This window comes from Rhinolophus ferrumequinum, unplaced genomic scaffold, assembly GCF_004115265.2.
Source record: "Rhinolophus ferrumequinum isolate MPI-CBG mRhiFer1 unplaced genomic scaffold, mRhiFer1_v1.p scaffold_71_arrow_ctg1, whole genome shotgun sequence".
Classification (NCBI taxonomy): domain Eukaryota; kingdom Metazoa; phylum Chordata; class Mammalia; order Chiroptera; family Rhinolophidae; genus Rhinolophus; species Rhinolophus ferrumequinum.
Window position 1 is genome coordinate 22037 of NW_022680434.1, and position 11508 is coordinate 33544.

The 11508-nt window shown below is 40.1% G+C and overlaps 1 protein-coding gene across 1 annotated transcript; it reads left to right on the forward strand.

Annotated features, from left to right (window-relative positions):
- Positions 1–7841: 7841 nt before the first annotated feature.
- On the forward strand, positions 7842–10130 carry LOC117020057 (germ cell-less protein-like 1). Its single transcript, XM_033102258.1, has one exon. The coding sequence runs from the start codon at positions 8346–8348 to the stop codon at positions 9852–9854; it is 1509 nt and encodes a 502-aa protein (XP_032958149.1). The 5' UTR covers positions 7842–8345; the 3' UTR covers positions 9855–10130.
- Positions 10131–11508: the final 1378 nt, after the last annotated feature.

Sequence of the window (11508 nt, forward strand, 5' to 3'; positions counted from 1 at the left end):
CCTATGTTTTATTCTCAAAGTTTCGTAATTTTACAGTTTACATTTAGACCTTTGATCCACTTTGAGTTACTTTTTACATAAGAGGTCTGGCTTATGTGGAGATTCATTGTTTTGCATACGATTGAACATTTCTAATGCATAGATATAAGTTTGAGTTTTGTGTGCTGACTTCGTATTCCGCCACCTTGTTCAAATCCCTTGTTGGCTTTATAAGATTTTTTGTAGCTTCTTTGGGTTTTTCTATGTAGAAAATCCTATTGACTGTGAGTAACAATCATTTTACTTCTTCTTTTCCAAACTGTGTGTATATTAATTTCTCTGTCTTGCCTTATTTCATCAGCTCAGACTTTCAGTGCAATCTTGCGATAGAACTTCTTTACCTGGTGCCTGATCTCACGGGAAACGCTTTCAGTAATTGAACATTAAATATAATGTTGGCTCTAGGTTATTTTGTAAATTTGTTTTACCTGTTTGAGGACGTACCAGTCTATTCCTACTTTTATGACACTTTTAATCATGAGTGCATGTTGCACTTTGTTAAAATGCTTTCTCTGCATCGCTTATGATGGTCATGTGGCTTTTCTTCTTTAATCTGTTAATGTGGCAGATTACATTGTTTCATTTCCAAATATTGAACCAGCCTTGCATTTCCATGATATATTTCTCTTGGTGTTGGTGTATTATTCTTTTCAACATGTTGCTGGACATGATCTGTTAATATTCTCTTCGCAATGTTTTTCATCTATGTCTCTTGGGGTTATTGGGCTATAGATTACTTGTTTGGTAATGTCTTTATCTGGTTTTAGTATCAGGGTAATCTCATCCTCATAATGTGAGTTGTGGAATTTTGAAGTATTCCTTCCTCTTCTATTTTATGCATAGAAAATTTATATGTATACCGTGTGTATTATTCATTCTTTAACTGTTTGAAAGAATTTTCCAATGGAAACACAAGAACCCAAAGATTTCCTTTTTGGAATTGTTTTTTTTGACAACAAATTCAATTTATTGAATCATTATTAGAATACTCATGTTATCTATTTGACCTTGGGCGCATTTTAGCATTTTTTAAAGAATTAGTCCATCTTTACCTAAATTGTCCAGATTTCATCATAGAGTCATTTGTACTATTCCATTTTAACTAAACAAACTCTTGATCAGCAAAATCAGAGCAACAGTGAAAAATCTAGACAACCTGGATTAATGTCTTGTGGCCCAACGTTGTCTGTCCTTGGTCATTAGGGGTAATAAAATATGTATGTATAACTTCTGACATCCAGGTTATGACTTGTCATTCTCCCTTTGGACATTAAAAAATCTCACCAAATGCCAATTTCAGTGAAGGTCATTCTGAGACCACGATAAAGTGAAAAACAACAAAGGCACATCATATTTCTTTTTTCATAGGCACAGACGAAAGCAAGATCACTGTACAACCCAGCAGACATCCCTTTCCTGGCTCATACGAGTTACTGCTGGTTTTGTTTATGCTTTGTTTGAGTCATTGGTTTTAGCAGCTACAGCTTTACCCTCTCTCTAATCTGTTCTCTCTATACAAGAGGGTTATTAAGATACTCAATCATAGGCATACCCTCTCTTCCTGACAGCATCCAATCCAGATCAAAACTATGCTTCCTTAAGTCCTCACCCAAATCACCGGAACCCAAGCCCAAATCCATTAATATGCCTCTTCTATCACTCTTTTACTTATGTGACCCACCTTTCACCACTGTGTGCATTCTCCCTCACTGCAACACATAATGAACTCAACTTGTACAACAACAGGTGTGTTCCAGGTGGTCTTTATCTGAAAGGCATTGACAGGCTGTAGCACATTAAACTTGATGACACACCAAAACAAAGAATCAAATATGATTACTACCATAACCCAATATGCTAATACTTATAAATTAATTTTCAGTTTACAAAGAAATTTATTTTGTATCCTCTTACTAAAAAATTCCAAGCCCTCGAGACTCAGAAGAGGGCTTTGCTAATGGTGGCAGTATTAACAATAAAAAGAGTGAAAGCCAAACAGGAAATGTATTGAAAATGGATTTTCTTGCTAATGGAATGGGTGAAGAAAGGCAAAGTTTTGTTTTGGACAGTGAGTTTGAGATGGTGATCTGACTACCAGGTGATGCCCTATGGGCCACAGAAGGCAAGACTCAAATTCCTCAAGTTCTTGAGTACAAGGTCTCAGAGTAAAGCATCCATTTGGAAGGTTACCAAACTTCGCCAAGCCCCACAGCCAGCCTCCATAACATCTCAACAAGCACAATGAGACAAATGGGATGCTATAAATCTAAATGTGACCACTGTGTATGTACATTTTTCTAACTCCTCCCCACCCCGGCAAACATCACCAACCCTCTGAAAGGTTAAGAGCTTATCCCAAACCCATATATATATATATATATATATATATATATATATATATATATACATACACATGTATATATATGTATATATATATATGGATGTGTGTGTGTGTGTGTGTGTGTGTGTATATATATATATATATATATATCTGTCTCCAAAAAATTTACATACAGTTTAAAGAAGGACAAAATTGTATTAAAATTACACTGATGGTAACCACCTTGAGCACCTCTTGTAATTGTAGAAGTCAAATGAGCCTCGTACTCATTTTTTTGTTCGTGGTAGATATTGAGTATTACGATATTAATACAGTTTTTTTTCCTTTCTTAAAATGTGTATACATTTTTTGACCATATATGTGTGTGCAAAAGTAATAGCGGTTTAAAAGATGTAAAATAATTGCAAAAACTCCAATTACTTCTGCACCAACCATACACACACACACACACACACACACACACTCACTCACTCACACACATAGAAGGAAACGTGGAAAGGTAAAATTCACTCGAGACAACTGATTATAGAACTGCACTGTCTCATTTCAACATAGTATTGGAAGTCCTAGTCAGAGCAATGAGGCAAGAGGAAGGAATTAAAGTTATCCAAATAGGAAATGAAGAAGTTAAATGGTCACTTTTTGCAGATGACATGATGCTATAAATAGAAAACCCTAAAGCCTCCACCAAAAACTATTAGAAACAAGAATCCAATACAGTAAAGTTGCCAGATACAAAATTAAGGTACAAAAGTCCATTGCATTCTTATATAGTAACAATGAAACCTCAGAAAAAGAAATAAAAAAAAGAAAAACAATTTGTTTTGAAATTGCAACAAGAAGAACAAAATACCTAGGGTTAAACTTAACCGAGGATGTGAAAGACCTATACACTGGAAACTATAAGACATTTTCAAAGAAATTGAAGAAGACACAAAGAAATGCAAAGACATTCCATGTTCATGGATTGGAATAATCAACATAGTTAAAATGGCCATATTACCCAAAACAATCTACAGATTTAATGCAATCCTCATCAAAATCCCAATGGCATTTTTTAAAGAAATAGAACAAAAATCATCACATTCGTGTGGAACCACAAAAAAACACAAATAGCCAAAGCAATCCTAATGGAAAAGAACAACGCTGGAGGTATCACACTCCCTGATTTCAGCTTGTACCCCAGGGCAACTTTAATCAAAACAGTATGGTACTGGCAGAAAAACAGACACACAGACCAATGGAATAGAATTGAGAACCCAGAAATAAAGCCACATAAATATGGACAGATAATTTTCAACAAAGAAGCCAAAAATATACAATGGAGAAAAGACAGACTCTTCAATAAATGGTGCTGGGGAATTGGAAAGCCACATGCAAAGAATGAAACTAGACTGCTATCTGTCACCGTGTACCAAGATTAATTCAAAATTCATCAAAGACCTAAACATAAGACCAGAAACAATGAACTGCATAGAAGAAAACATAGGTACTAAATTTATGGACCTAGGGTTCAAAGAGGATTTTATGAATTTGACTTCAAAGGCAAGGGAAGTAAAAGCTAAAATGAATGAATTGGACTACATCAAACTAAAGAGCCTCTGCACAGCAACAGAAATCATCGACAAAATAAATAGGCAACCACCCGAATGGGAGAAGATTTTTGCAAACAACCCCTCCGATAAGGGGCTAATATCCAAAATATATAAGGTACTCATATAACTCAACAACAACAACAACAACAAAACAATCCAATTAAAAAGTGGGCAAAGGACCTGAAGAGACATTTCTCCAGAGAGCAGGCACATGCAAATGGCCAATAGACATATGAAAAAATGCTCAACATCACTAATCATCAGAGAAATGCAAATCAAAACCACAATGAGATATCACCTCACACCAATGAACTTTTGTCATCGACAAGACAAAAATTAACGTGTGCTGGAGAGGCTGTGGAGAAAAAGGAACCCACATACACACTTGTTGGGAATGCAGATTGGTGCAGCCACTATGGAAGGCAGTGTGGAGATTCCTCAAAAAATTTTAGAATAGAATTACCATATGACCCAGCAATCCCTCTCTTGGGTATCTACCCCAAATTCCTGAAAACATTTATCCACAAAGACATATGTGCTCCAATGTTCATTGCAACTTTATTTGTGGTGGCCAAGACATGGAAATAACCAAAGTGTCCTTCGATAGATGGTTGGATAAAGAAGTTGTGGTATATATACACAATGGAATACTATTCTGCCATAAGAAAGGATGAAATAGTGCCGTTTGAGACAACGTGAATGGATTTCAGATTATTATGCTAAGCGAAATAAGTCAGATAGGAAAAGTCAAGAACCATATGATTTCACTGATATGTGGTATATCAAACTGAAAACAACAAAGGAACAAGACAAACAAATGAAGAAACAAAAACTCATAGACACAGACAATAGTTTAGTGGTTACCGGAGGGTAGGGGGAGAGTAGGGTGGTAGAATAGGGTAAAAGAGATCAAATATATGGTGATAGAAGCACTGGGCGGTGAACACACAATGTAATATATAGATGATGTGTTACGGAATTGTACATCTGAAATCTGTGTAACTTTACTAACAATTGTCAACCCAATAAACTTTAATTAAAAAAAAAAAAGGAACTGCACAATGTAGCAGAACTCTTCGCACTGATAGAAATGCTGTATAGTTGAGCTGTATGCAGCATAGTAGCCACCATTCACATGCAGCTATTGAGCACTTCAAATGTGGCTAGTGAGACCCAGAGACTGAATTTTCTATTTTATTTATTTTAATCAATTTATGTAGTCGCATATGACTAGTGGCTACCATATTGGAGAGTGAAGCTCTGAAGGTAGTCTCCTCTTCTGCTGGTGGACCAGACTCAAGCACTTGCCTTGACCCAAAACATACTGTTCATGAGTGCTTGGAAAATTTTAATTCACTTACAGCCACAGTTCTTCATACAATTCCACGTACTTCAAACATGCTAATCAAAACCATTGGTTGCTTGTAGCTTCTTATTTTTAGCATTGCCTTGTGTTTTTGTTTTTGTTTTTAAAAATAATTGACAGGTATCGGCAATGTCATGCATTGTGCTTATGTGAGAATACTTCTCAGAGAAGGAAGGATCTTTGAGGTATTCCGATCTTAGCATGAATTAGTACAGATTGTTTTCATCCTTTCCGCTGCGTCATGTTTCCCTGCCCCTAGGCCTTGAGCCAAATTTCATAGTTGAATTTTGCTACTATTTGGAGTGAATTAATCCTTTGGTGTCTAACCTGGGCATGTAATCATAACAATTGGTGTGGAAAATGTGTTCACAGTCTAAACCAAACTTTCACCTGCACTGTTAGATCAAATTATTCCCAAAGACTGTTCATATATCAATTAGCCACTTATTTTCTAAATATGAGGTAAATTTAATTGTCTTGCCTACTAGAAAAAATGCTGCCTATCTTCAGAACACCATGAACAGACAAATATTCCTCTGCCCCTCATATGTTTCTACACCCTATAAGACATTAGATGATCAGAATACCTATAGAGGCAAATTTTTATTTCTGAAACACAACACTTGAGGAAGTACAACTTTCAGCAAACATTTTTTTGTTATTATCTCTTAACCATTATCGATGTCTTTCTATTCATTTATTCAGATGAGGAAGGTAGCTACACTTAGATTAAAATTTATTGCCTAGACCTTAAGTTCTATTTTGCTCTTTTGTAGTTTGCAGCACTTGACGCAGTGTCTGCTCACTATGCTGGGTCGTCAGGTTGTGCAGCAGCCACTGGATGCACATGGTCCTGGTGTTCTGGAGGCTGTACCTCTCAGCAGAGTAGTAGTAGCTGCATATGGTGTGGGCACATGGTGTCGACTGGGCCAGATGTGGGCAACATTGAATTCTTGTACCTTGCCCATCTATTGAATTCCTCTGCGTGGGTCTAAGCACAACCTGTGAAAGTTATCCCAGAACAGCTTCTTGTGACTTTAATGAGATATCTCTGACTGGATCCTCACCTATCACTGTTATTAAATTCCTTTGGTCTTCCCATACTTGAAAAAACGCTTCTTGGGAACTGGATGAGACTACTGAGATTGACTATAAACACACCTTTTACTTTTACAAGCAGGAAAGCTAATTCTTCATATTTAATTTTATAGCAACTTCCATTGTTCTTAAATTAAACTGATTATTGTTTATCAACCAATTCAGTCTATATTTCACATAAATGTTCTTCCTGTGTGTGTGGCTCAGAGCCATCTCTTTTTGAATAAGCAGAGCTTCCTTCATCACTCATCCAGACCCGGCACAATCAAGGAATCCCTCACTGCCTCCATTCCATAGCTTCTTGACAATGACCCATTATCTTACAGGTGCAGATAAGCTTTGGAGGCTGAGGCCTTAAGCTACATATTTTCCCCTCCACTCTCCTTTTTGTGCACTCTCAACATATTTTCCTATTGCACAATTTATTTAGACACTCTCAATCAGCCTTTCGGTAGAGCCCCATAAGAGAACATTGAACATGTAACATACCGTTATACTGCAATATACAAATTTAGGGAACTTTCTACTTCAGGCAGTGTCAAATGACCTAAGAGGCTTCCCAGCATCAGGAGATGTTTTGGTAATTAAAATAACCATTTCTTAGACTTATATCTTTTCAGTAAATCATGTTGCCAATTCAGAAAATGTATGTATTTCTCCTAATATTGTACTTTCCTTGCCATGAAGAGGTCCGTCCATACTCTCTCTACAACCCATCATTTTTTAAGAGTATTACATTTATCTGTATAGTATTTAATATTCCTCCTTCCTCAAAAATGAAAAGGAAAAAAAACACATGTATTTTCTTTCATTGTAAGTTTCTTATGTGCTTGGCCTGGTGCCTGGTGCTAGTAATCCAGATTCCTGCGGCCCTGTGGGGATAAATGTTTGATCAAGGCATAATGGGATTACAGTTAAGGAAAGCTGTCTCTCTGCCTTGGACGTTGAGAAACAGTCAGCCTTGAGCCAGATCTCAGACATTGAAGAATGGGCAGTTGTTTGCAAGAACCAGGGAAAGTGTCACAGGCAGAGAGCTCAAGATGTTCAAACAGGTGGAGAGAAACAACAACAACAACAACAACAACAACAACATAAATAAGGCTAAACGTTATTCTGGGAACTTCAGATCTTCCTTCCCTAAGCTAAAGCTTTCTGTATCTCTTTAAAACGGAGGCATGGCCCCAAAAGTAGCTGATTCTCTCTCTCTCTCTCTCTCTCTCTCTCTCTCTCTCTCTCTCTCTCTCTCTCTCTCTCACACACACACACACACACACACAGACACACACACACAACACACAAGACAGAGAGACTGAGAGAAAGAGACTGAGAGAAAGAGAGAGAGAGAGAGAGAGAGAGAGAGAGAGAGAGAGAGAGATTAAAATGGATTTAAAACTGGGAACTCTATTTAAAAACAAAAGTTAAAGAGCAAAGCAAAGACTGTGGCAAAAGTTACAACCTTTATCACAGGAAATGGCTTCACAGCCTCAAGTGATGAGTTAGCCTTAGAAGTTATTATGGGAAATAGGGTTACTGGAGGAAAAAATTAGGGTCAAGATGTAATTCTCTCCATAAATGATCACTGAATATTTCAGATGGAAAAAAGTGAATTGTTCTTTAAGACAAAGAGAAGAATTTTCACAAAAAGTCCTCCATTAAATCATCAGTCTGTGAAGTGAGCCCAGAGGCAATCATCCCAGGAGGGAAAGGTGCACAGTGGTCTTCCTGGGAGGGCTTGCAGGTTTCCTGCGGGGCGGGGCCGGATGGGGTGGGACTTAGCTCGACGTCCTGGGTGACGTGAAAGCAGACGTCAGCTGTACCCAGAAGCACTCTGGGCTGAGCTAGTGCCAGTGGGAGCTGCGCCTTGTGAGGGAGCGTGTCTTTTGCGCCTATAAGGTACATAAAGGCCATGGGATCACTAAGCAGCCGGATGCTCTGGGGCTGGGGGAGGCGTGCCCCAGGGCAGCCAAGTGCCGGTGGGGAGGAGGAGGAGATGGTGGAGGCAGCCATGGCCGCGTTAGATGAGGCGGAGGACGAGAGTGAAGAGGCCGGACCTACTACCAGTCAGTTAGGCCTCAAGCGGAAGTCAGACACAGGAGGGCCTCACGAAAAAGAGCCCCCCAGGAAGCGCGCCAAAGACAGTTCCGAGTCCGTTTATGAGGCACTCTTCCTAAGGGGGGAAGACAGTGATGTGCAGATCCGCGCACTAGGGGAGGCGTGGAACTTGCACAGAGTCTACTTATGCCAGTCAGGTTACTTCGCTAGCATGTTCAGTGGTGCTTGGAGGGAAGCAACCATGAATACTATAGAGTTGCAGATGCCTGACGAGAACATTGATCGTGAAGCACTTCACAAGGCTTTAGGCTCCCTGTACCAAGACTCCGTGTGCGTCCCACCCAGCCGAGTTGTCTCCATCCTGGCCACAGCCAGCATGCTGCAGTTGGACAAGCTAATTCAGCAGTGTGGGGAAGTCATGAAGGAGACAGTCAGCGCCCAGACAGTGTGCAGCTACTACTACTCTGCTGAGAGCTACGGCCTCCAAAACATCAAGACCATGTGCTTCCAGTGGCTGCTGGACAACCTGATGACCCAGCGTAGTGAGCAGCTATTGCGGGAAATCAGCCTGGATCTCATGAAAGAGCTCATCGCCTCTTCAGAGCTCTTCGTGATGGAGGTGGAGATGGATGTGTACACCAAGCTGAAAAAGTGGATGTTCCTGCAACTGCAGCCCACATGGACAGGTCCCTGCCGCGCCTTATTGTCAGACGCCAACTCGTGGTTTTTCAGGTCCAAGAGGGAGTTGGAGGGCACCCCTTTCCTGGAGACCCAGCAGGGCAGAGCCTTTGTGCCAGTGTTCCAGCAGCTGCGGCTGGCCTACATAATCTGCGACCTGCCGTCAGCACGCACCATCGACCAGGATGCAGTGATCCCTGCTGCATGGCTCACACCAGTGTATAAAAAGCAGTGGCTTGCCTTCCTCCGCGCCGAGCAAATCAGGGAGCTCGAGCCCATTAACGTCAACGTGTCTCACCTCCAGGGGAACAGCATGCGCTGTGGGGCCCAGCTCCGCAGGGATGAGATTTGCAGCTGGCGGTGGACTGGCTTCAACTTTGGCTGGGACCTGGTGGTGTCCTACAACAACCGGCGCATCATTTTCCGGCGCAGCGTGCTGAACAGATGCTGTGGCCTCAGGGTCAGTCTACTCTGGCAGAGAAAGATTGCATTCCGCCTGCGCTTGGCTTCCTTGGACAGGGCTGGAAGCGCCGTTTTCAGGAAGGACACAGAATACCAGATCCTTGCCCTGAGAAAAGACCAAGAGCTAGTGGTAGTGAACCTGGAGAACCAAGATGTGGCCTTCCCCATATATGTGTCCTGTAACTTCCTGTACCTCTGCAGAGAGGGGCACTGCCCACAGTGAGGACTGTTCCAAAAGCTCAGAGAGCTGAGCAGCTCTTCTCTGGGCACAGAGGTGGCCAGCTTTCTCGAGATGCCAGCTCCCTCTGGGGGATCAACTGGCCTTGTCCATCTCTGATGACCAACTGTCAGAGGCTTTGTTGAATTGTAGTTCATAACAGTCGAGACTGTTTACCGGTGCTTACGAAGAGGACACATTTTAAAGCCCCCAAACATCTCCAGAACTCATCCGTGCTGTTAATGAGGCAGCCTGTCCTGGTTTAACATACGTCGACTCCCACATTATTTCTGTGAAGACAAAGACCAGTTGACTTTAGAGAGAAAATGTGAGCCTACCTATCACTACTCTTAGTGAAATTCTTTTCCTTTAGTTTTATTAAGTGAATGTTAAATGAATACTTTGACTTCCCTTTCACTTGGTGGGTTTAGAGCAGCCCTGCCTCACTCATCACTCCCACCACAACTGGTTCTATTCTGATTGCTCCCCCTTCCCCACTTTCTGCCACTGACTGTAGTACTTGGTTTCCGTGGTCTGTCACTATGTGATCACACCCAGAGTACACTGATGATCTTTATGTTGGTTGTTCTTTAACCTAAGAGTACCTTGATGTTAGACTTTCCTTTTACTTCCCTAATGTTTTCACCCCAGAGAGACATTTCAAACTGCCACCATCCCATTCCTTCCCAAATACCCTACTTGTTTGCATTTCATTGAGTGGTGGTTGTGCTTAAAGAAGGTCAATGCATTGAACACTGTTTAAGAATCCATACAAATAATAAATACATGCTTTGAAAGAGCGTATAATAAAAGGTGAACAATTAAATTGTAAAAATTAAACAGACTTAATGGTTTACTTAGTCTAACCCAGAACTTTTCTTACTGGTCTATATTTCTCTTCCCAATTAGGTTTTATCCTTTGTCATTCAGTGAACAAATCACTTTTGACTATTTATTTATTTATTTATTTATTTATTTATTTACTCTTTAAGGAGGTGTGGAAGGCTTCATTATCCCAAACCCACATACTACTGTTAGAGTAATAATTACATAACAGATACATGGAATGGCTGAAGCAGAAGCTGCTGTTGCACCCTTGATGTTTGCTTTTAAAAATTAAAATTTGCATTTTCCCCCTCTGAGTTCCCTTATACTAGGTTTACTTAACTAACCACAAACAACAGGCCTTTTGCCTGTCTGTCTCTCTCTCTCTCTCTCTTTTTTTTCATAACTAAAGTTGGGAAAAGAGTAAATAATTATTCCATAGCAGGGTAAAACGTAGTTGCTTTTTTCTGTAGCAATGTCACTTCCTTTATATAATCTTTCTAAGCAACTTCAAATTGCTTTTTCTTGAGATGAATGCCAGGATGCCATTTCATCAAGAAAGAGTTATCCTCACTTGGGAAATTCACGGACTGTTTAGCGAGTTCACCTTGACTAGAGATCTGCTTTTATTTTTCACCAACTAACTTTAAATCTTTATATTGCTCTTTGCTGTTTACAGAAGAAGGATGTACAATAATGTGTAAATAGTGACAGGAACACACTCATTTAAGCATTTAAACTTGCAGAAACCCTGGCTGTTGCCATTTGCCTACTCGGGCCATTTATCCAATACCAGTCTTTATTTTTTCACATTTTCTTTCTTTCTTTCTTCCTT

Coding starts and splice junctions, on each gene's coding strand:
- LOC117020057 (XM_033102258.1), top strand. CDS start 8,346: ATGGGATCACTAAGCAGCCGGATGCTCTGGGGCTGGGGGAGGCGTGCC.